Source organism: Pogoniulus pusillus, chromosome 25, assembly GCF_015220805.1.
Source record: "Pogoniulus pusillus isolate bPogPus1 chromosome 25, bPogPus1.pri, whole genome shotgun sequence".
NCBI lineage: Eukaryota > Metazoa > Chordata > Aves > Piciformes > Lybiidae > Pogoniulus > Pogoniulus pusillus.
The window spans coordinates 18077849-18101617 of NC_087288.1; the positions used below are offsets into that span (position 1 = coordinate 18077849).

At 45.6% G+C, this 23769-nt stretch overlaps 1 protein-coding gene across 2 annotated transcripts in view; it reads right to left on the reverse strand.

The window, feature by feature from the left end:
• Positions 1-23126, reverse strand: part of TMEM63A (transmembrane protein 63A) — a 55019-nt gene extending 31893 nt beyond the window's left edge. For both annotated transcript variants that reach the window (XM_064164603.1, XM_064164604.1), the window contains exons 1-12: positions 23044-23126; positions 19562-19758; positions 17178-17257; positions 15312-15375; positions 11235-11272; positions 9921-10063; positions 6791-6842; positions 5571-5679; positions 5098-5168; positions 3626-3706; positions 2970-3093; positions 1996-2129 (exon numbers count right to left, since the gene is read on the reverse strand). In XM_064164603.1, coding sequence (XP_064020673.1) covers positions 1996-2129; positions 2970-3093; positions 3626-3706; positions 5098-5168; positions 5571-5679; positions 6791-6842; positions 9921-10063; positions 11235-11272; positions 15312-15375; positions 17178-17257; positions 19562-19747 — 1082 coding nt within the window. In that variant the 5' untranslated portion in view covers positions 19748-19758; positions 23044-23126. The remainder of the gene's footprint in view (positions 1-1995; positions 2130-2969; positions 3094-3625; positions 3707-5097; positions 5169-5570; positions 5680-6790; positions 6843-9920; positions 10064-11234; positions 11273-15311; positions 15376-17177; positions 17258-19561; positions 19759-23043) is intronic.
• Positions 23127-23769: the final 643 nt, after the last annotated feature.

Consider the following 23769-nt stretch of genomic DNA (forward strand, 5'->3'; position numbering starts at 1 on the left):
GAGAGCCAGTGGCATCCTGGCCTGCATCAGGAATGGTGTGGCCAGCAGGAGCAGGGAGGTCATTCTGCCCCTGTACTCTGCACTGCTTAGACCACACCTTGAGTCCTGTGTTCAGTTCTGGGCCCCGCAGTTTAGGAGGGACATTGAGATGCTTGAGCGTGTCCAGAGAAGGGCAACGAGGCTGGGGAGAGGCCTTGAGCACAGCCCTACGAGGAGAGGCTGAGGGAGCTGGGATTGGTTAGCCTGGAGAAGAGGAGGCTCAGGGGAGACCTTATTGCTGTCTGCAACTACCTGAAGGGTGGTTGTGGCCAGGAGGAGGTTGCTCTCTTCTCTCAGGTGGCCAGCACCAGAACAAGAGGACACAGCCTCAGGCTGCACCAGGGGAAGTTTAGGCTGGAGGTGAGGAGAAAGTTCTTCCCTGAGAGAGTCATTGGACACTGGAATGGGCTACCCGGGGAGGTGGTGGAGTCGCCGTCCCTGGAGCTGTTCAAGGCAGGATTGGACGTGGCACTTGGTGCCATGGTCTAGCCTTGAGCTCTGTGGTAAAGGGTTGGACTTGATGACCTATGAGGTCTCTTCCAACCTTGGTGATACTGTGATACTGTAAATATGATGTGCAACTTCACAAAAACAGGAAGGGGTCAGAATTCACCATACAATTGCTACTCAGTTAAAGAGCAGCAAGCACAACTTTCTCCAGCATCTCAGCATCTTGCAAAGAATTCTACACCCTGGGCTTCTCTTTGGAAAAAAAAAAGAGCCTGAAAGACTGGCTCTCTAACATGACAAAAGAGTGCAGACAATTTAAGTCCAAGAGGCTGTGGAGAATAAAAAAGTCATGATGTGTTTAAGTCATACAAATATTCTGCCTTTTCTCCACTGTGTAAATACAAAACACACAGTGCCAAAAGAAAACAAGAGGCCATGTACCATTTTCCCCTGCAAATGACTGAGTGAAAAGGCCTGAACGACCTCTGATGTTGGGTTTACATATAAACCTTTAAACAGCAGGTAAGCAGGATCTATAATTTGTGCTAAGGAGTCCAGAGGAGGGCTATAAAGATGATCAGAGAGCTGGAACATCTCTCCTACGGGGACAGGCTGTGAGAGTTGCGGCTCTTCAGCCTGGGGAAGAGAAGGCTCCAGGGAGACTTTATAGCAGCCTCTCAGTACCTGAAGGGGACCTACAGGAAAGCTGAGGAGGGACTTTTGACTTGAGCTCTGTGGTAAAGGGTTGGACTTGATGATCTGTGAGGTCTCTTCCAACCTTGGTGATACTGTGATACTGTGAAATGTTTGCGGTGATAGGACAAAAGTTAATGGCTTTAAAGTGGACGAGGGTAGATTTAGATTAGATGGAAGGAAGTTTTTCACCATAGGGTGGTGAAACACTGGAAAAGGTAGCCCAAAGTGATTGTAGATTCCTCATTCCTGGAAAGCGAAGCGGGATGAGACTTCAAACTATCTGGTCTGTGGAAGATGCCCCTGTCCAAGGCAGTGGAGCTGGAACTAGATGATCTTTAAGGTCCCTTCCAAGCCAAACCATCCTGTGATTTTAATGATATGTGACCTATGGCCAGGTGAGTCCCTGACTCTACTTAGTAGAGACAACTAACTTAACAGTGTCATTTGCACCCACTCTCATAGTTTGGTAATTGGACCATTTCCACATTAAAAAATGGATGAGTAACTCTTTTCCAATAGCCAATTAGTCTGACTTACTATTAACTTACACTGATGGACTCAATCCCACACAGAAGAGAAAGGCTCCTCATCCCAATAAACGTTCAGAGCCATTTAATTCTTAGGTATTTTCTTCACTCAAAGCATAGAGGCTAAATGCACACTTAAAGGAAAACTTACCAGAAAGCAAAGCAGATCAAATCCACATGATGATTTAGAAGAAGAAAGGAAGAAGAACTGACATAAGCAAACAAATGACAAACAGACCAGTTGTAGTGTTACAGTTCAAACAAGACAGCAGATGAAACTTACTAGGTTGCCATGGATTTCTCTTGAAACGTTACAAACGCCATTCCCAGTGGGTTATGAAGAACAGCTTGTTCCTCTTTTGAATACTCTTCCATCAGTTCATTCCTAACTTTGGTGTAATAATCTACAGCATCCTCCTGTTGGAAAATTGATGACTGTTACATCCAAGTACCAGATGGCTAATATCTTCATTAAAATACAGCTTAGACCAGTCTCTCTTCCTCATACTACTTCCATGAATTACAGATTACACCACATGAGATGACAAACAGACAGGAAGCTTTTCCTGTACTTCAATTTTAACACTAAGATTTTGTTTCCAAAGTTTTGAGGAATTATTTTTCTGTATAGCACAAGAACATGAAGGATAAGCAATCTGCTGTAAAGGAACAAAGACTTTTCATAGAATCAACCAGGTTGGAAGAGACCTCCAAGATCATCCAATCCAACCTAGCACCCAGCCCTAGCCAATCAACCAGACCATGGCACTAAGTGCCTCAGCCAGGCTTTGCTTCAACACCTTCAGGGATGGTGACTCCACCACCTCCCTGGGCAGCCCATTCCAATGCCAATCACTCTCTCTGCCAGCAACTTCCTCCTAACATCCAGCCTATACTTCCCCCACCACAACTTGAGACTGTGTCCCCTTGTTCTGTTGCTGCTTGCCTGGGAGAAGAGACCAACCCCACCTGGCTACAGCCTCCCTTCAGGGAGTTGTAGACAGCAATGAGGTCTGCCCTGAGCCTCCTCTTCTGCAGGCTGCACACCCCCAGCTCCCTCAGCTTCTCCTCACAGGCATTGTGTTCCAGGCCCCTCACCAGCCGTGTTGCCCTTCTCTGGACATGTTCCAGCACCTCAACATCTCTCTTGAATTGAGGGGCCCAGAACTTTTCTGAAGCTCAACAAGATGTTACCCTCAAATTATTCTCTCCTAACAATCTGCCTTGGCATAACTAAAAGCAAACACAATCCCTTACCCTTTCACATCCTCTCACTTCACAACAGCAGAACTGTCCACATGGCTTTGGATTGATCTGGACCCGCTTGCCATACTTCTGATGCAGATGTTCATAGTAAGACAGGCTTTTTTCTGCTTGTTTCCTGGACAAAAAAGTACACCCATGACACTGAGCAAGAAAACATCATGCTTAAGAAGAATACAATCATCAAGATAAAAACTGATGTCAAGGACTCAGTCACCGAAAATGATCCTTTACCTTACTTTGGGCCACTCAGAATACTTTCAAGTCTCTAATAGCTCTATGTAGCCTACACACGTGGTGAGCTTCCAAGGAAAAGTGCAATGCATGGCTCATTACTAGCACATCCAGCCAAAGCAGCAGGGTCCAAGAGTTATTAATTCAATAGCTGGATTTTCCACCTTAACACACATAACTAGCAAGCCAAAGCTTATCTTATGCAACACATGACATATCACACCTACCAGAAATGGGCTGAACTCCACAGTTCACCTTAAACTGCATCTGAATCAAACTGAAGTCTGGACCAGAACTTAAGAGCAGAATTTATCTCCAGTACGTGCAAGCTTAGCACTACCGGTGTATGTTGATCAAGGACTCATGAAATTATGCTGAATTTCAGATAGATTGCAAAAAAAAACCCACCCAAATACCTTTTTTTGAAAAGATAAATAAGCTTGGCTACATCATAACACAGCTGGACCTCCAGCACAGTGCAGGTTGGGTATGCAGCACTGAAAAGGAAAGAAACCAGTAAGAACGGAAAGCACAAAGAGCATCACTGATGTCTAACTGATATCTTTAACACTCAATTCCTTTCTTGGGTAAGTACCATGGAGTGGAGACTTCCAGCTGCTGGAAGCTTCTTTAATATGAGATGTGCAGCATTATTCCCAAGTAAAGAATCATAGAATCAACCAGGTTGGAAGAGACCTCCAAGATCATCCAGTCCAACCTAGCACCCAGCCCTATCCAGTCAACTAGACCATGGCACTAAGTGCCTCAGCCAGGCTTTGCTTGAAGACCCCCAGGGACAGTGCCTCCACCACCTCCCTGGGCAGCCCATTCCAATGGGAAATCACTCTCTCTGTGAAGAACTTCTTCCTAATATCCAGCCTAGACCTACCCTGCCACAACTTGAGACTGTGTCCCCTTGTTCTATTGCTGGTTGCCTGGGAGGAGAGGCCACCCCCCACCTGGCTACAATGCCCCTTCAGGTAGTTGTAGACAGTAATAAGATCACCCCTGAGCCTCCTCTTCTCCAGGCTAAACAGGCCCAGCTCCCTCAACCTCTCCTCATAAGATTTGTGCTCCAGGCCCCTCACCAGCTTTGTTGCCCTTCTCTGGACATGTTCCAGCACCTCAACATCTTTCTTGAATTGAGGAGCCCAGAACTGGACACAGTACTACAGGTGTGGCCTGACCAGTGCTGAGTACAGGGGAAGAATAACCTCCCTTGTCCTGCTGGCCACACTGTTCCTGATGCAGGCCAGGATGCCATTGGCTCTCTTGGCCACCTGGGCACACTGCTGGCTCATCTTCAGCTTACTCTCTATCAGTACCCCCAGGTCCCTTTCCTCCTGGCTGCTTTCCAGCCACTCAGTCCCCAGCCTATAGCGCTGCTTGGGGTTGTTGTGGCCAAAGTGCAGAACCCTGCACTTGGCCTTGTTCAATCTCACCCCATTGGCCTCTGCCCACCCATCCAGCCTGGCCAGGTCCCTCTGCAGGGCTCTCCTACCTTCCAACAGATCCATTCCTGCTCCTAGCTTGGTGTCATCTGCAAACTTACTGATGCTGGACTCAATGCCCTCGTCCAGATCATCAATAAAGATACTGAACAGGACTGGCTATGTGGGAGCCTGAATGAAAAGTATGGATACACAGCCACTTCCTTAGATTGTATTTTTAAGCTGAGCTGGCTAACTGTACTGGAATATAACCTTCTCTGAATTCTGACTAAGCAATGAAATGTGCTTTTAGAAGACAGATGCTATAATAACAATAATTTTAAACAGTGCAAAAATGGAGAAAAAAAATAATAGAAAATGATGCTTCTGCAGGTACAACTGCCAGGACCATTTTAAATGTCTTGTTCCTCAGGATATTACTCATGCACAGAACTTACGTGAAATGGTCTTGTATAGTCTCTTCTTTTGCATGTTTTGGAAGGCCTGTTACAAACAGTGTGCATTTCACCTGCAAGAGAAAAATGCAACTCCAACTTTGACAAACCACATCACAGAGGAGAAAACAAAAACACAAGGAAGGCAGCAACACAACACAAGTAGTTGTGTTGTAGGGGAGGAAAAAAGAGTAGAGGAGGAAACAAGGTAGGAAATTGTGACTTTGATGGGAGATGCATCTATTCATGATAGCTCCAAGTTCACCTTCTAAACTGTTAATAGGTTACAGCAACATTCAACAAGAGTCTCCCCAACGCCTTCCCCACCATCCATTTTCACAATCCACTCAGTGGAGCTTTGCTTTCAGTGAATTCCTTCACACTTACACCACATTCTAGCAAGCAGGAGGCATCTTAGCAATCTGCAAATGTACTGTATGACCTTTTCTTTTCCCCACCCCAATACAGAAACTTACTATGTTTTCTTCTTTATATGTGACATACTTCATGTGATGCCTCATGAAGACAACAGTCAGAATCAGGTAAATGACAGCAAAAACCGTGTGCAGCCACAGGAGGTTATTGCTGTAGGATGAAACGTTATGGATATGAGAAATACAAAGTAGTTGTGATCAAACTGCTAAGCAGATCAGAACCTCTCACTAACAATGAGCCAAGAAAAGAAAGCAGTTACCGGTAGTCATGTCTAAGCAGATGCCTTGGACTGCCACTAGGGTCACTTGCTTATCAGTACATTCTATGAGCAACAGACTATAGAAGAAGGATGTTCTGATAAGGATGTTTGTAGGCAGCACTTGGCTTGTGCCTTGTCATTCAGATGACTGACAGCACACACCCAAATGTTTTTTATTTGCCTTATTACCTACTATGCTGAGTGCATAATTGAACTCTCCTTCAACACAATCCTTATGCCAAAGAGCCTAATACAGGGAGTAAATTCAGCTTCCCTGATAGCTCCTTCCTCAAAGCTCACAAAAGCTCTGCACTGTGAACAGTTCTTCAGTTTTATGAGGAGCATAAATAATTACAGTTAATCTAAAAGACAAGAACCCATTATACAGCATAAAAAGTCAAACCAATGAAACAAAAAATCCCCACTAGTTGCTAGGATTCATAATGTGGTTAAAAATGCCAAAATGCACTGGCAGAAACCCTATCTGACACACTACACTGGCTAGATGTAGACTGGTTAAGTAATAAATCAGAAGACAGAAGTATAGTTTTGTATCTCAACTGCTTTACAGATAGTTTTTAAAACATAGAATTTTAATCATGATCCTGGATGGGAAGAGATATGCACACAGGCATCAACCTGATGCAAGAGTTTTTAAAATCATCTGAGTTACATATTCTAGTAAAGCTGTCAGCTCCATTTTCTTACTGGTTTCTTTTACTGTGGATATTTCTGAGAATAATATCACTACATGTACAGTCATTAGCCAAGAGAAACATGTAGTGTAGGAAGTAAGAGCTGAGAGTAGATGCCAAATCTCCAGATTTCTTATCAGCACTGTAACTGCATAGCCTGAAGCAGAACATATCCCAGTTTCAGTTGATGAAGCATGAATAAGTAATTCCTACTCCATGAGCCACGCTGCAAGAAGCAATTCATGTGTTTAGAGACTAGAGCAGGAAACAGGCATAAGCACTGAAGCAGTCTGCAAGATTTACTTACCCAGTCTGCAAGTTCACTATAGTAGTTCTTCCAAAACTATAGGGATCTTTATCTAAGAACAAAACCAAGTAACTCAATTAATCAGTGCAACATTCACACACACAAACTATTAGAAAGTCAGAGGGACTTTTTTTCACTTTGATATACTTTTTGAAGTTGAGCATCTTCGTTACTAAAAAGATCTGGAATGATAACAAATGCTGGATACACTGTATTGCATTTTAAAGTTGCAGGAAAAAAATCCAACAAACCAGGACTGTAGCACATTCAACCCATCCACAACAAGCCCCTGGCAAAGCTGGCAGGTCGTGGCTTAGACAAATTCACTCTGATATGGGTCAAGAACTGGCTGGAAGGCTGGGCCCAGAGAGTGGTGGTGAATGGTGCCACATCCAGCTGGCAGCTGGCACTAGTGGTGTGCCCCAAGGATCAGTGCTGGGCCCAGTCCTGTTCAACATCTTTACTGATGATCTGGACAAGGAGATTGAGTCCAGCATCAGTAAGTATGCAGGTGACACCAAGCTAGGAGCAGGAATGGATCTGTTGGAGAGTAGGAGAGCCCTGAAGAGGGACCCTGCAAGGCTCGATGGGTGGGCAGAGGCCAATGGGATGAGACTGAACAAGGCCAAGTGCAGGGTTCTGCACTTTGGCCACAACAACCCCAAGCAGTGCTACAGGCTGGGGACAGAGTGGTTGAGAGCAGCCAGGAAGAAAGGGACCTAAGGGTACTGATAGAGAGTAGCTGAAGATGAGCCAGCAGTGTGCCCAGGCGGCCAAGAGAGCCAACAACATCCTGGCCTGGATCAGGAACAGTGTGGCCAGTAGGATGAGGGAGGTTGCTCTTCCCCTCTATTCAACACTGGTCAGGCCACACCTTGAGTGCTGTGTCCAATTCTGGGCCCTCAATTCAAGAGAGATGTTGAGGTGCTGGAAGGTGTCCAGAGAAGGGCAACAAAGCTGGTGAGGGGCCTGGAACACAAACCCTATGAAGAGAGGCTGAGGGAGCTGGGGGTGTGCAGCCTGCAGAAGAGGAGGCTCAGGGGTGACCTCATTGCTGTCTAGAACTACCTGAAGGGAGGCTGTAGCCAGCTGGGGTTGGTCTCTTCTCCCAGGCAACCAGCAACAGAACAAGGGGACACAGTCTCAAGTTATGCCAGGGAAAGTATAGGCTAAATGTTAGAAGGAAGTTGTAGCCAGAGAGAGTGATTGGCACTGGAATGGGCTGCCCAGGGAGGTGGTGGAGTCGCTGCCCCTGGAGGTGTTCAAAGACTGGATGAGGCACTTAGTGCCATAGACTAGTTGACTGGCTAGGGCTGGGTGCTAGGTTGGATGATCTTGGAGATCTCTTCCAACCTGGTTGATTCTATGACTCTAAGAGAAATATTTATATTTTATATTCTAAAAATATGAATACTAAATGTTTACAGCAGTTCCCTTTTCCCCTCCTAAACTCTTTCACATCCACCAACAACATTGTTTAGGGACTTGAACATACTTCTTTCACATTTTTATTCCATCACTGACTTGTTATCTTGTTGGGTTTTTTTTAACTGCATTAATTCAGTGTTGACAAAACAGTACTGATAACTTTACTAAGGTCAAAAAAGAGCAAGGTTCTATGATACTTTCTCTAGACTGTCAAGCTTTTTAAAAGCTGACAACATGAGCAAAAACTTTGAGTGCATGCTCACAAAGGAAGCTAAACAATCTTCTAGCATTGATGGGCAAACCACATTAAAAGTCATCACAGCAGAAAGAACTGCAAAATGCACTGAATCAACAGATGGAAGAGAAGGAAGAAAGGGAGAGACCTGAAACTTCATTTTTTTCCAGCTGTATTTCCTAGCATCACAAAACATAGTTTAAGCAAGCTGTGTTTTTCTGCTTTAGGAGTCTTGCAATTTGTATTCACAGAGAGCACCCACTGGTGTCTACAACTTTTATCAGACTGAGGCTAAAGGAGGACAGGGCACACAGACTGAAGCATGTTACAAAACCCATTTTGTTGTAAACATACAGTTAGTAACTAGACCAGAAGAGGGAACTATACTCTGTAAGCTCTTTGAAGGCACTAGCATCTCTCTCTGTTTTGCAAAGAAGGGCCACTGTAGCCAGGTGGGGGGTGGCCTCTTCTCCCAGGCAACCAGCAACAGAGCAAGGGGACACAGTCTCAAGTTGTGGTTGGGGAAGTCTAGGCTGGATGTTAGTAGGAAGTTGTTGGCAGAGAGAGTGATTGGCATTGGAATGGGCTGCCCAGGGAGGTGGTGGAGTCACCATCCCTGAAGGTGTTCAAGAAAAGCCTGGATGAAGCACTTAGTGCCATGGCCTGGTTGACTGGCTAGGGCTGGGTGCTAGGTTGGACTGGATGATCTTGGAGGTCTTTTCCATCTGAACAATTCTATGAATCTATGACTTGACTGCAGGAAACATGAACTAATTCTTTGTCTATGACAGTCTCAGTGACATTTGTCCACTGTTGAGCTGCAAACCAAGACAGAAGGGAGCAACAGGAAACAGTCTAACTAGATTTGTTTAAAAAGTCAGAAGATGGCTGATGATTTTATGATCAGACAGATGGAAAACATTCCTCATTAATAACTACATTAACTAGTCTGGTTTATAAAAAAAAACCCACAGACAAACTGGTGATCTTCAAGCAGCTGAAAGGACATTGCAAATAGTAAAAGAAGAAACAATTCTCCCCAGTGATCTTAAAACTGCAGCAAAAAAAAATTCAAACCAGACACCAGAAATAGATTTCTCAGCTGTGAAGGCAGTTTCCATTGGCAATCACCACAAATAAAAGTCATAAGGAGTGCCTAGATAAACAACAGTAAAGAGAACATAGGTCAAATTAACCCTGCCTTCAGTCTTCTAGGTCTAACTACCTATATCTGCATCTGATCTGCCATCCTACTTCTGATAAGAGCTTTTGCCAGACATCTAAGAACCCTCTACTCTCTTACAAATACCCAAGTAAAACACACATCAGCCTAAGGGGAGGAAAAAACCCTAAAGTAACAAACCCTTACAAAGTTTACCAAAATGAAGAGATCCTGAAAGGTTTTGCAATGATATAAAGCACCAAATTCTTCTCAGAATAAAAGAAATCAAAAAAGCAACCTCTTACCAAGTAGATCACCTGATAGGTTGACAGGCAGTATAACACAGACAGACAAAATGCTGACAGCAATCAACAAGCAGATGATGTGACGCTGGAAGGCAAGGTAATGTATGGCATCTTCACCACATCTCTCATGAATCTCTTCATCACTGCACCAGACAGAAAAGCACATGGTCAGCCTACTTGGTACCTTTGGGGTTTTAGAGGATGGTTTTTCAACATACATCCATTTCTCAGTCTACCCAGTGCCTGATCTCATTGGAAGTATCCCTGCTTACTGCAGGGGGGAGGGAACAAGATGTCCTTTGAGGATCGCCTCCCAAGCCAAAGCAATTCATGAATCTCCATCAGTCAATCTCTATTGGTTTTCAACCTGGTTGTGTTCTTTCATGCACGAATTTCAGTTCCAGAAGTAATTTTGGTTGGTTTTTTTTTTTTTCTTGTGCAGTATCACCACCCAAAAAATTAACAGGAGGGAATTTAGGATGGAAACAATCTGAAAAGCAAATTATTTTTTCATCAGCCTGAAAGAGGACAAAGTAATTTGCTGTGACCTCTTTCTTTGTGAGAGTCATGAGGTGTTAAGATCATATTGTGACAGTGTTCACTCATCTCCATAAAGCCTCCCCATGAGGAAAATTACAACACAATCACCTTATGACATCAGATTAATAGAACGTACTAATAGGCTTTGGAATGAATGCTCATCATCTATTCACTGTCAGCATGCCAGATCATTAACACAGAGGTTCTTGGAAAAGGAAGGAACTGAACTAGCAAAGGTGAATATAGACAGGCCTGATCCTCACCTCTTTTGTGTTTCCATGTCCCCAAGCTAGAAATTGATTTTTAAATATCATGATTTACTAAGCCACAAGAGATAAAAAGAATGAACATCACATGTCTAACACTCTGTTTCTTGGAAACAAGGGCATGAGCTTCCCTTAGCTAGTCAGTTCCAGCCTCAACTACACCACCAGTAGTTGCAAAGAAACCCAATTTCCTGCCCAGGTTGATACTGGTTTCAAACAGAAGATCCACACAGTAGTCTTTAAAGGATAAAAGCCCAGAGCTTAGTTATTAACTCATATAAATGCCACAGATTCACATAGGGTCACACACTGTCCCAAGATCAGGAAGTCTCAGGGCAGTGAAAGGAAGGAAAAGTGTATCCTGAAGAAGTATTCTGTAAATTGACCTTGTTTTCATAATTTTTCCACTCCACCAGAGGTAACTCCTAACTATTTTTAATGCAATCTTCCTTTAATTAAAGAAGAGCTAAGCAAACCATAGCTCACAATCTCTGTTTTGCATACTTACTGCATCCGAAAAGCAACTGTCATCCAGGAACAGAACCCCTATAAATGAAGAAGGAAGTTTTCAGGTGTGATAGTTTGGGTGTTCCCTACCCCCCTCACACTTTAGAAATCACCCAGGCTAGACTCAGCAGCTCTGGAAATATGACTGGAGCTTATATTTACTGCTTAGCACAATATACAAGCAGATAGTTACAGTATATACAGTTACAGACAGAAATAGACAAGGTAAAAAGGTAATACAGAAACATAGCAGCCCTCCCAGAAACCTGAGTCCCCAGGAGGGGCTCCCAACCACCTTTCCACCTTCCCCCTACCCCTCTCAACCTTACCCCAGTCCCAAGGAAGAATGGAGGTTTGGCCAGGGGGTTAGGAAGCAAAGTGGATTAGTCCAAAATGGAAGGTGAGGTTAGAATCATAGAATCAACCAGGTTGGAAGAGACAAGATTAGAGAGATGATTCCTAACTAAGGAAGCCTCTGCACTGGTTAGACCACACCTTGAGTACTGTGTTCAGTTCTGGGCCCCCCAGTTTAGGAGGGACATTGAGATGCTTGAGTGTGTCCAGAGAAGGGCAATGAGGCTGGTGAGAGGCCTTGAGCACAGCCCTACGAGGAGAGGCTGAGGGAGCTGGGATTGGTTAGCCTGGAGAAGAGGAGGCTCAGGGGAGACCTCATTGCTGTCTGCAACTACCTGAGGGGAGGTTGTGGCCAGGGGGAGGTTGCTCTCTTCTCTCAGGTGGCCAGCACCAGAACAAGAGGACACAGCCTCAGGCTGCACCAGGGGAAATTTAGGCTGGAGGTGAGGAGAAAGTTCTTCACTGAGAGAGTCATTGGACACTGGAATGGGCTGCCCAGGGAGGTGGCGGAGTTGCCGTCCCTGGAGCAGTTCAAGGCAAGGTTCTACGTGGCACTTGGTGCCATGGTCTGGCCTTGAGCTCTGTGGTAAAGGGTTGGACTTGATGATCTGTGAGGTCTCTTCCAACCTTGGTGATACTGTGATACTGTAATTTCCATCTGCACTTGAATCACAATGTCCCCAGGAGTAACTTGTACCCATTACCCCTTGTTATTTCCATTGTGATTCCTTGTAAAAAGGGAGTTTCCATCCTTGTGGTAGCCACCCTCTATGTATATGGTAATTACATCTCTCCTAAGCCTTCTCTCCTCAAGGCTGAACAAACCCAGCTCTCTTAGACTTCACCCATGTGGCAGGGCTTCCAGTCTTCTGATCATTCTCAAGGCCCTAACAGCTTCAACAGCCAAATTGCATTAGGGTTTTTAAATAATGAAGAAACCTGCACAAATCAGCAGAGCAATCCCAATCAAACACTACTACGCTTTCGATGCTCACACAATTATTTAGTTGCAAAGCCAAATATTAAGTTGATGCCTATATAAAATGTTAAAACTTAGGCTGTCACCATTGGATAACTCTCACATGGCTCATTCTGAAGCTATACCACAAAATGATAGAGATGTATAAAGTCAAAGAATCCAGAGAGACCACGGAGGGAATCAATGAAAAGTTTGGCCAAAAACTTACCTTCCACCATAAAAAAGTTTTCATATTAAGAATTTATGGTATAGTTGCTGTCTACAACTACCTGAAGGGACATTGTAGCCAGGTAGGGGGATGGCCTCTTCTCCCAGGCAACCAGCAATAGAACAAGGGGGCACAGCCTCAAGTTGTGCCGGGGGAGGTATAGGCTGGATGTTAGGAGAAAGTTCTTCACAGAAAGAGTGATTGGCATTGGAATGGGCTGCCCAGGGAGGTGGTGGAGTCGCTGTCCCTGGAGGTGTTGAAGCAAAGCCTGGCTGAGGCACTTAGTGCCATGGTCTGGTTGACTGGCTAGGGCTGGGTGCTAGGTTGGCCTGGATGAGCTTGGAGGTCTCTTCCAACCTGCCTGATTCCATGATTCTATGAATTAGTAGCCTCACACTTATATCCAGTTTCCTCAACTTGGAAAGGAAAAACAAAGTACTATGAAGAGCATCTAGCTATTATGTGCAATGTGAACACAATGTAACTTTTTGAACTGTTATTGTCATGGAGGGCCTGTAGGCCCAAAAGCAGGCTTGCTTATGCCTTGCCTGGACATGTTTTTCTGCCAGGACCCCTGGTTGTAAACAGGTTGTGTAAGCCACACACACCCAGCTCATGTCTCCCTGGGGCAAACCCATGTGATCCCCATATTTGGGGAAGTCCAGGCAAGAGCCTTCTGCCTATTATGGTAAGGTTTGGCTGACTGCCAACCTGATTGGTCATTCTAGTGGCCAAAGGAGCCATTAATCTCAGCCCACAGACAATGAATAGGGGTGCACAGCTAAACCACGTGCTCAGCTCTGACTCACCTGCACGGCTCAGACACAGCTCTGACCCTCACTGCAGTGCTCAGCCGCTCAGACCCCCACACTCGGATGCCATTGCACAGTTCCAATGCTCAGAGGCTCAGACCCTCATGCTTTGACCTTCGTTCACAGCTTACCTGTCTGAGTACCTTTCATGCAGAGCTCATTTAAGCCAGCACATAACATATATAAGGAGCCCATAGCCTCCTAAGCCAGCTGTGCACATCTGCACGCTATCGCTATCAGGACCAGATCCTGCATTGCCTTTACCTATGGAGCTCAGACTCCCAGCAGCTGCACACACTTTGCATGCCTACTGCCCACCATTGCCTGGTAAGAGCCACTGCTGCTGAGAGAACCAGGAGGCAGACTCTGGATTGTCTGCACACACACAGAGCCTGCTAGCTGTGTACAACCATGCCAGAGACAGCCTGAGACTCTCCTGAAATCCTGCCAGCTGAGAAGTCCTGGACACAGCATCCAGAAGGAGCCAGCAGCACCAAAGGCAGAGGTCGCCTCTTCACCAGGAGAAAAGGTTAGAGGAAACCTATTTCCCCAGAATCATAGAATCAACCAGGTTGGAAGAGACCTCCAAGATCATCCAGGCCAACCTAGCACCCAGCCCTAGCCAGGCAACCAGACCATGGCACTAAGTGCCTCAGCCAGGCTTTGCTTCAACACCCGCAGGGACGGTGCCTCCACCACCTCCCTGGGCAGCCCATTCCAATGCCAATCACTCTCTCTGTGAAGAACTTCCTCCTAACACCCAGCCTATACCTACCCCGGCACAACTTGAGACTGTGTCCCCTTGTTCTATTGCTGGTTACCTGGGAGGAGAGGCCACCCCCCACCTGGCTAAAATGTCCCTTCAGGTAGTTGTAGAAGCTGGGAAGATTTATCCTCTCCCCTCAAGCCAGGAAGATTCCAGCCTCAGAGTCCACGGGCAGAGATCCCCAGACGTCTGGACATTAGACATAAGCTGTGATGCAGCCCAGGAGGGTGATTAATAATTGGTAAGAATAGTGAGTAAAAGCTTCAATACCTCTGTAAATATCTGTTGCCTCTGCCATGGAGCAGAAAGAGTTTCAGCCTGCTCTGCTGGGCAAATAACATAAAGATCCCAAACAGCATTAAGCCATGGGGGAAACTCCTCTCTCTGTTTATAGTTTAAATGTTTGCTAGTTAATCAACAAATTCCTGTACACATTTTATCCTATATTGTTTTCATAACCATGTACTGACTTTTAATATTAATATACAGTGGTTGGGGGTGTTCAGAGAGTTCAGAATATTGAATTTAATACATCTATATTTTTATATAAAATTATATGGCCCCAATTAATTTCTCTCCTCCATCAAATAGGTGTAGGTAGCAGAATATCCCCCTCTGCAACAGTTATTTAAGTACAAATCATTTACTGGTGTTTTCCTCTCCTCCTCCCTCTTTGAAACTAACATATAGTCCCTCTCCTAAGTGAAAAAAAAAGAAGTGACTTAAAAAACAATGACACAAGATACTGGTTTGCATGGCAACAGTTTGCCACAGAACAGAGGGAGATCATCTATGGTTCCATAAAAAACACAGCAAATTATATACTGCTAATTTTTGCATGTAGATGGCTTTCCTGTTTAATGACTGGTTTAGCTGGTTAGGTAGAATGGCAAATTACAACAGAGCCCATTAATATACAAGGGAAAAAAAAGAACACATCAAAACTCTAGCATGCTTACCTTATCATATTCAGGATCTTCAGGTATTGATGAAGATGTTGACAATCTGTTGTATCTTAATTCACTAAAATACATTAAATGATGCTTTTAAGTATTTTTAGTAATGGATGATGTAATTCCAGAAGTTAATTCAACTTTAGCAATTCTTCAGTAACCAAGGGAATTGTCATGGTTCAAAGGGACGTCAAAAATCATCTAGTTCAAACACCCCTGCCATGGGTAGGGACACTTTCCATTAGATCAGGTTGCCCAGAGCCACATCCAGCCTGGCCCTAAAAATTTCCACAGTTGGGGCTTCCATCACCTTCCTGGGCAACCTGTTCCAGTGTCTCATCAGCCTTATGGTGAAGAACTTCTTCCTAACACCTACTCTAAATCTACCTTCCTCTAGTTTGGATCTATTCCCCTTAGTCCTATCACTACCTGACACCCTGAAGAGTCCCTCAACAGCTTTCTTATAGGCCTTCTTCAGATACTGGAAGGCTACAATAAGGTCTCCTTAGAGCCCTTCTTTTCCAGACTGAACAACCCCAATTCTCTCAGCCTGTGTTCATAGGAGAGGTGCTCCACAAAATCTTTTTCACTTAGAAAAGTTGTGGTTTTCTCCTTGTAGCATATGCTTAATAATGGAAATTTGTGCTACATCACATGCTGAAAAGAAAGCACACGTGAGCATCTGATGGATGCCTAGCAAGAATCAGATCTGCAAGCCAGCTTCCTGTTCAGACATTCCTCATTACAAGACAACACCTCTTTTCCCTCCACCTTTCTTCCTTCACCTTACAGCTACTACTCAGAATTTCTCTGTGCAATTAGATCCCTTACCTGCAGGGCCACCTCCTCACCTAAATGGAGTTCTGTAGCAAGGCTAGAAACATTTAGTGACTTTGCAGCCCTTGGAAACAGCAGAGCATTTCTTTTCAGTTTGTTGCTAAAGAAATGTTGCAATGGGGATGTGCTCATAATTACAGGACAATACCCCTTAAAATGAAGTGTATTACTAGGTGTATCTATAATTTTGACCTAGCTGGCTAACAATCCAGCAGGAGAAATAAATAACATAGGCTCCTAGATGTCTGAATGCTCAAGGAACTGTTTGTCCCACCCAGGCCACATGGAAGTAGGCTCTGTAGCAGAGCATCTTCATTCTTGCTACCTGAGTTGGCTGGATTAAAGCTGCTTCAGTTACTGCCTTCCCCCCTCCCCCTGCCATTTTTTCACTACCTACTTTTTACAACTGAACATGGAACCCAAATCCACATTTTGAGTTCTTTCCTGTTGCTTAGATGTGAATTTCCCACAACATAGTTTAAAATCACTAAGATCTGGAAGAGGCTCACTGTTGAAGTCCATAAACACAAGAAGATGTCATCTGTAGAAATAATATCTTGTACAAAATAATCAAAAGCTCATTTGCAGTGAAGAATTGCAGAAGCCTGCATCAAAACACCTCTTTTATTTTTAAATCCTTCAGAAATATTACAGCATGGGCAGCTCTGGAAGCCCAGAGCTTCTCAGAGCTTTGGGAAGATAGTGGGTTTGAGCCAAGATAAACTAAATAGTTGATAGCCTTCTAGCACAGAAGCACACTGTAAACAACAACGTGTAAGTATGCAGCATGTCAGCACACAAGCAGCCTATTTTCTTACCTTCACTTCCTTAACCCCCAGCTGTAGAATGAAATTCACAACTATGGCAAACACACAACTGTATTTCCGACACTGCAAATAGGAACTCCACAAGCAGCATGAGGAAACACCTACCTAATACAAAGGCACTTCATTTAAGCCCTGTTTACTGCACTTGCTTCCACACTCACCAAATGGTTTCAACAACTCAGTCTAATTAGCTGTGGTTTTTTTTTACCTTTCAGCTTCTGATACCAGAGCAACTCGGCCGTAGTCCCAGAATCTCTTTCTTATAATGGAAAACAGTAATATTAAAATCTAGAAAATAAAAACAAAGATCTGAGTGTTTATTTTTGACATTTCATCATCATTATTCTTAGGTGTCCAAAAAATGGCATCCTAGCTTTTAAACCAATTGTCATATGTTAACCAATTCAGTGGTGGCTACACCACAAACCAGCCTCTCTGAGATGAATTGGTGGCTACATCATAAACCAGCCTCTCTGAGGCCAAAGGACCAGAACATCTGCCTTGTTGTTCTAACTTACCAAGGAGAGGAACTGCATGCAGAAGTACTTCTGAACTGCATGTGCATGAAGGTTTGTGACAGAAAGTAGCACTTGAGAGGAAGGCCAAACTTCCATAAATACACCTTTACTTTTATTTGTTAAAGACCAGAACTATCATGGAAGACTTCTAATTTTATTTGATTTTTAATCAGTGATGTAAACAGGCTGTAAGAGACTCCACTATTTTCTCAAGTATGAGAATAAACTCAGTAAAATCAATACCCAATTCATAAACCTCAGAAACTTGATCTCTGCAATCCATTTCTTTATCCCTCCCCTGTATCTTTACTTTTTGAAAGAGGCTAAGAAGGGAGGAGGAAAAGTTTCATGTTTCATAGATGACATTTTCTTTCTCCTCCCCTTTGCTCCTTCCCTCTCCTCTCCCTTATTTTTTCCTTTAAAAACAAAACCACCCCAAGTTGCTCTGTACAAAGCAATGAAGCAGAAGTAACAAGGCCTGTTTTCTATGCATATGTAGCACACACCCCCACCTTCTACCCTTCGTACATCCCATACCTGTTTGGCTAGAAAGTGGTGCTACTGTGGTGTAATTTATCTAGATCTATGCAAATACTGACTGGCCAACCAGGATATGTGTCAAGATCATTTTTGTGTCAAGATTACACAGCTGATTTCCTCATTTCACAATTACCAACATCTTCTTATAACAGCTTTCACCCCAAAAGGGAATATCAATTTAAATCATTCTTCATCTGGCTACTAAGCTTCAGGCAAGCAGGAAAATTCCCTACACTGTTTGACAACTTTGGTTGAAATTGGCTAATGTATTCTATGGTTATTAGGAGGAACTGCCAGGCAAATATGGGAGGACAATGCAACATACAAACCTCACTTCCTTAGGAAATCAGCCTAGATATACAAATGTGAAAACCCATCAACTGACAGTTACAAAACTAAATGTGTCATGAAAATAGTAATACAGGAGTTGCTAAATAAATAGCAGTGTTCTGTACTTAAAGAATAGAGGAATCTTAGTGCCATGGTCTAGTTGACTGGATAGAGCTGGGTGCTAGGTTGGACTGGATGATCTTGGAGGTCTCTTCCAACCTCGTTGATTCTATGATTCTTCTGTGCTGCACCTAACACTACCTAACACTGTTTGACAGGAGATTCCAACAGCAAAGAACCCAGTATCTTAAAATTCAACCATAGCTTTAAAAGACAAAACAAAAGAGTCTCCTCAAATCTTAGCTGTGCCATCAACCACACAAAGCACTAAATACTGTGCATCCTCACAAACTCAGACTTACAGCACCATGCTGCACGCATATCCTGAATCAATAGCAAAGAAAGACACTACATAACTTTTAGGAGCATCTTCCACATTCCTATGGAAGGGATCAGACCTCACACAGCAAGGTTTAAGTTCCTCCACAGTAGCTTTCTAGAACTCAAGAATTTTGTGCCATCCCTTTAGTCTCATTTTACAACCACAAACCTCACTTACCAGGCCAATTTGCAAGTGTATAACTCTCTTTCTGGTGGCTTAAAACCACATACATCAAACTTACAGAAATAAGTTTTATTGGAGTCTCAGGCCTGTCCTGGAGTCTCCAGACCAGCAGCAAATGCTATTCCTCTTTTTATCAGGACATCATCTCCTTGAGAGCTTCATGAAACCCCTTTTTTAATTGTGAAATGACAGCTTTCCCTTTTGAAAAGCAATGAAGTCAGCAGTGATGTCCCTCACCTGAAAAGGTACTCAGTGTTTAAACTCAGAGTAAGGAAAAAATGTTCTTGCTGTTAAGACACAGAAATCTGAGCTACCACTACAACACCCATCATGACTCCATGTATAGACACTGTGATACTGCACTCTCTACATCCAACATATAGTGACACTATCACCCCACAGATATGTGAACCTTTATGAACACGTGAAAAGTTGCCTGATGTTCCCAGGATAGCCTAAGCACATTTCTTATTCTGGAGACTCTCAGAATAAAATCCCTACCTGATAACTAAGACAAAAAAATAACTTTTGAGAAGACCAGAATTATTTTCAATACAAGAAAACTGAAACCAGGCTTACAAAAAAGAAGGTTACGTCAAGCAGCAGGACAGTTGGGATTCCACCAAAAGTTACTCCTTGGAGCACTGTGCTGCCCCGGGCAGTGCTGTAACAGTAGGTCTCATTTGTTGTGTTGAGAGGTAGACTACTATTCCAAAAGTAGGGTAGATGAGAATTTCCAAATCCCAGGAAAAAGAAAGGGTTCATTTTGTCTTGCCCTTAAAAAGAAAAGAAACAAAAAACCAGATGAAGCAAAATGACCGTATGAAAAGCTTGCCTGGTACCTGTGAGATGCTCTAACACCACAACATTAAAAGCACAGGAGGATTCAACCAGGATACAACTTCAGAAGAGAAGCAGTATCCCCTTCACCTGTAAAATACCTCACCATAACTGACAGGCTCAGTTGCTAACAGCATTCAAACAAAAACTCCAGCCATCTAAGCAGCCACGTTGTCTACAGACATTCAGGGACCACTGCAGGAGGGACCACTGCAGGAGGGACCACTGCAGGAGGGACCACTGCAGGAGGGACCACTGCAGGAGGGACCACTGCAGGAGGGACCACTGCAGGAGGGACCACTGCAGGAGGGACCACTGCAGGAGGGACCACTGCAGGAGGGACCACTGCAGGAGGGACCACTGCAGGAGGGACCACTGCAGGAGGGACCACTGCAGGAGGGACCACTGCAGGAGGGACCACTGCAGGAGGGACCACTGCAGGAGGGACCACTGCAGGAGGGACCACTGCAGGAGGGACCACTGCAGGAGGGACCACTGCAGGAGGGACCACTGCAGGAGGGACCACTGCAGGAGGGACCACTGCAGGAGGGACCACTGCAGGAGGGACCACTGCAGGAGGGACCACTGCAGGAGGGACCACTGCAGGAGGGACCACTGCAGGAGGGACCACTGCAGGAGGGACCACTGCAGGAGGGACCACTGCAGGAGGGACCACTGCAGGAGGGACCACTGCAGGAACTTTGTTATTTACTTATTCCAGCCTGGATTTTGATGCTTGGAGTAACACAGGGTATTGGATATTCCAACAAGACCAGTTGGAAGATTTTGCTCCTAGTTGATGGGCACACATGTATGTACTGGCTCATGAACTTTGTATTCAGATGTCAAGACTATAGTAATAAGAAGAAAATTGTCATTAATTCCACAGAATAAAGGAAAAAAATACTGTGTACACATGCTCTTTCTTCTCTATTTTTGGGATATGAGAATCATAGAGTGGTTTGGGTTGGAAGGGACCTTAAAGATCATCTAGTTCTAACTCACAGAACTAATGCATGGGTTCCTTATTTTTAAGGGAATTCAAGTGAAAAAAACACTGCAGTAATTGCAGCTTATCACAAACAAGAAAGAACAAAGAATAATTCTCACAGAACAGCTATGTACCTCATTTCAGTCAACTGACCTGCTTACATAATTTCTGCAGTAAGATACAAGACTACACAAGATTTGGATGTTGATACAAAGGTCTTTTCATCGCTCTGTGCAACTGCTCACTCATTCTGGGGCTTTCCATTGTGAATATTTCTTCTCTTGGATCTTATTAACTTGATGGTTCCTATGTAGTACTTGAGACAAAAGCATGCTTCATGGAGGACACACTTCTGAGTGATAAATTTGCAATTAAAGCATAACCTCAAAAATCTCTATCCTTTGTAAGGAAATGTTGTTTGCTGTCGCAGAAAGCGACCTCGGGGTGCTGGTAGATAGCAGCTGAAGATGAGCCAGCAGTGTGCCCAGGTGGCCAAGAGAGCCAATGGCATCCTGGCATGCATCAGGAGCAGTGTGGCCAGCAGGACAAGGGAGGTTATTCTGCCCCTGTACTCAGCACTGCTCAGGCCACACCTTGAGTGCTGTGTCCAGTTCTGGGCCCCTCAATTCAGGAGAGATGTGGAGGTGCTGGAATATGTCCAGAGAAGGGCAACAAAGCTGGTGAGGGGCCTGGAACACAAAGCCTATGAGGAGAGGCTGAGGGAGCTGGGGGTGTGCAGCCTGCAGAAGAGGAGGCACAGGGCAGACCTCATTGCTGTCTACAACTACCTGAAGAGAGACTGTAGCCAGGTGGGGTTGTCTCTTCTGCCAGAAAACCAGCAACAGAAGAAGGGGACACAGTCTCAAGCTGTGCCAGGGGAGGTCTAGGCTGGATGTTAGGAGGAAGTTGTTGGCAGAGAGAGTGACTGGCATTGGAATGGGCTGCCCAGGGAGGTGGTGGAGTCACTGTCCCTGAAGGTGTTGAAGCAAAGCCTGGCTGAGGCACTTAGTGCCATGGTCTGGTTGACTGGCTAGGTCTGTGTGCTAGGTTGGCCTGGATGATCTTGGAGGTCCCTTCCAACCTGGTTGATTCTATGATCACAGGCCCAGAGACACTACTTTCGGGGTATCACGCCTCTGCAAGAGGAATGCACATCTCTCATGGCAGCACTATTCTGGCCACTGAAAATAAAAACAAAACCAGAGTATGAATAACTTCAAGTCCTCCCTTGCAGAAAAACAGCATGGTGAACACCCTTTCCAAAACAGCCCTTAGTAGACGTTGGATTGGGTGGCGGTGAGGAGAAATTTCTGTTCCAACTCACATGTTACATCACAGGAAAAGAAGAAAAAAAAAAAAAAAAAGGGGAAGAAAAAAATAGCAAATCCAAACCAAGCTCACACAAAATGTGTGCCCTGAACCTATCCCTGCTTTCCCAAGGACTGAAATTTAGCGCTGACAGAAGAACCTTCTAACATACTTTAGGACCCTTGGCCACAACCACTGCAGAGACTGCGTGCTGAAGTCTAACGCGCTCAATCTCAATAGAGACTTTCCAACTCCTGAAAGCTATTATTTACTGGGTTTTCTTTTCTTTTCAGGAAGCCAGCCGTCAGGAAAATGAAAGGCAAAACGTCTCTCACGGGTGGAACTGCACTGCAGCCATCAAAAGAGCAAGCAACGAATGGCACAGCGCCGGTCCGGGCTGTGCGAACTAGAAAGCGTCTCCCTGGTTTTGGCTGAGACTCCCACAGCGTCCCCGGCATTGCCACGGGCGTGAAAGCCTGCAGGGCTGGCAGGACCTGCTTCCCTAGGCAGCACACCGAGCAAACCCCGAGCGTCAGCCCCTTCCCTCCCTGCTCGCCTCTGCGGAAGGAGAATGCGCGGCAGGCAGCCCTCTGCCCCGCCACCGGGAAGGGCTTGCCCCGACCGCCCGCTCCCCGCCCCGAGCCCCCGGAAGGCCAGTGTCCTGGTGACAGCAGGAGGCCCGGAGGAAACGGCTGCTTCCTCCGGAGGGCCGGCAGCGACAGCGGGGAGAGGCGGCCGCGGGCCCCTGGGGCAGCCCGGCCCCTGCTCGGTAGCGCAGTCCGCGCCACGGCGGCCGCCCCTCAGGGCTCACCGCACCCTCTCAGCGCCCCGCGGCCGGACTTGCCCTGAAGCCGCCTCCCGCAGTCCCGTCCCCACACGGCGGCACCGACCTGGCAGCGCCACTCCCACCCCCCTCGCTTACCTGCACGGGGTGGCCGCGGCCTCTCCCCTCCCGTCCCGTCCGGCCTCGTCTCGCCACCACACGGGGCGCAGCGCCCAGGCACCGTCCCAGCCCCGAAGTTCCAAGTCTCACAACAAGTGCCGGGAGCCGCGCATGCGTGCCCCGACGAACCCCCACCGCCTGCGCCCGGGCGGCAGCCGGCCGTTGGCAGCCGGGGCGGAGGTTGGTGCCGCCGCTCTGGCTATCTTCTCGGCGTTGCATAGCTCCAAAGGCAGCTGAGGTTTTTTCCCCTGTGCACAAAGTCATAGAATTAACCAGGTTGGAAGACACCTGCGAGATCAGGCGGTCCAAGCTAGCACCCAGCCCTGTCCAATCAACTAGACCGTGGCACTAAGTGCCTCAGTCGCTGCCTTTCGCCCTTCCAGCCGGGCTTTGGTGATGCTTAGTTAAATATGTCAAGACTACACTTGACTAAGGATGTAGGGAAGGATGTATTCCCAAACTGAGCTGGAGCATTACACGGCAGACTCCCATTGTGCTAGCAGTCATCTGTGCTTGATAAAAATGTGCTCTTCTGTTGCCACAGTTAATCAGTGGAGGGACTGGTTCCCTGCCCTGCCATCACAGCTGGGGGGAGGTTGCTGATGTTGCCAGAGTAGTGTGTGTGTGCTGTCCTTTGTGTGTGTGCTGTCCTTTGTGTGTGTGCTGTCCTTTGTGTGTGTCACGGCCACAACAACCCCATGCAGA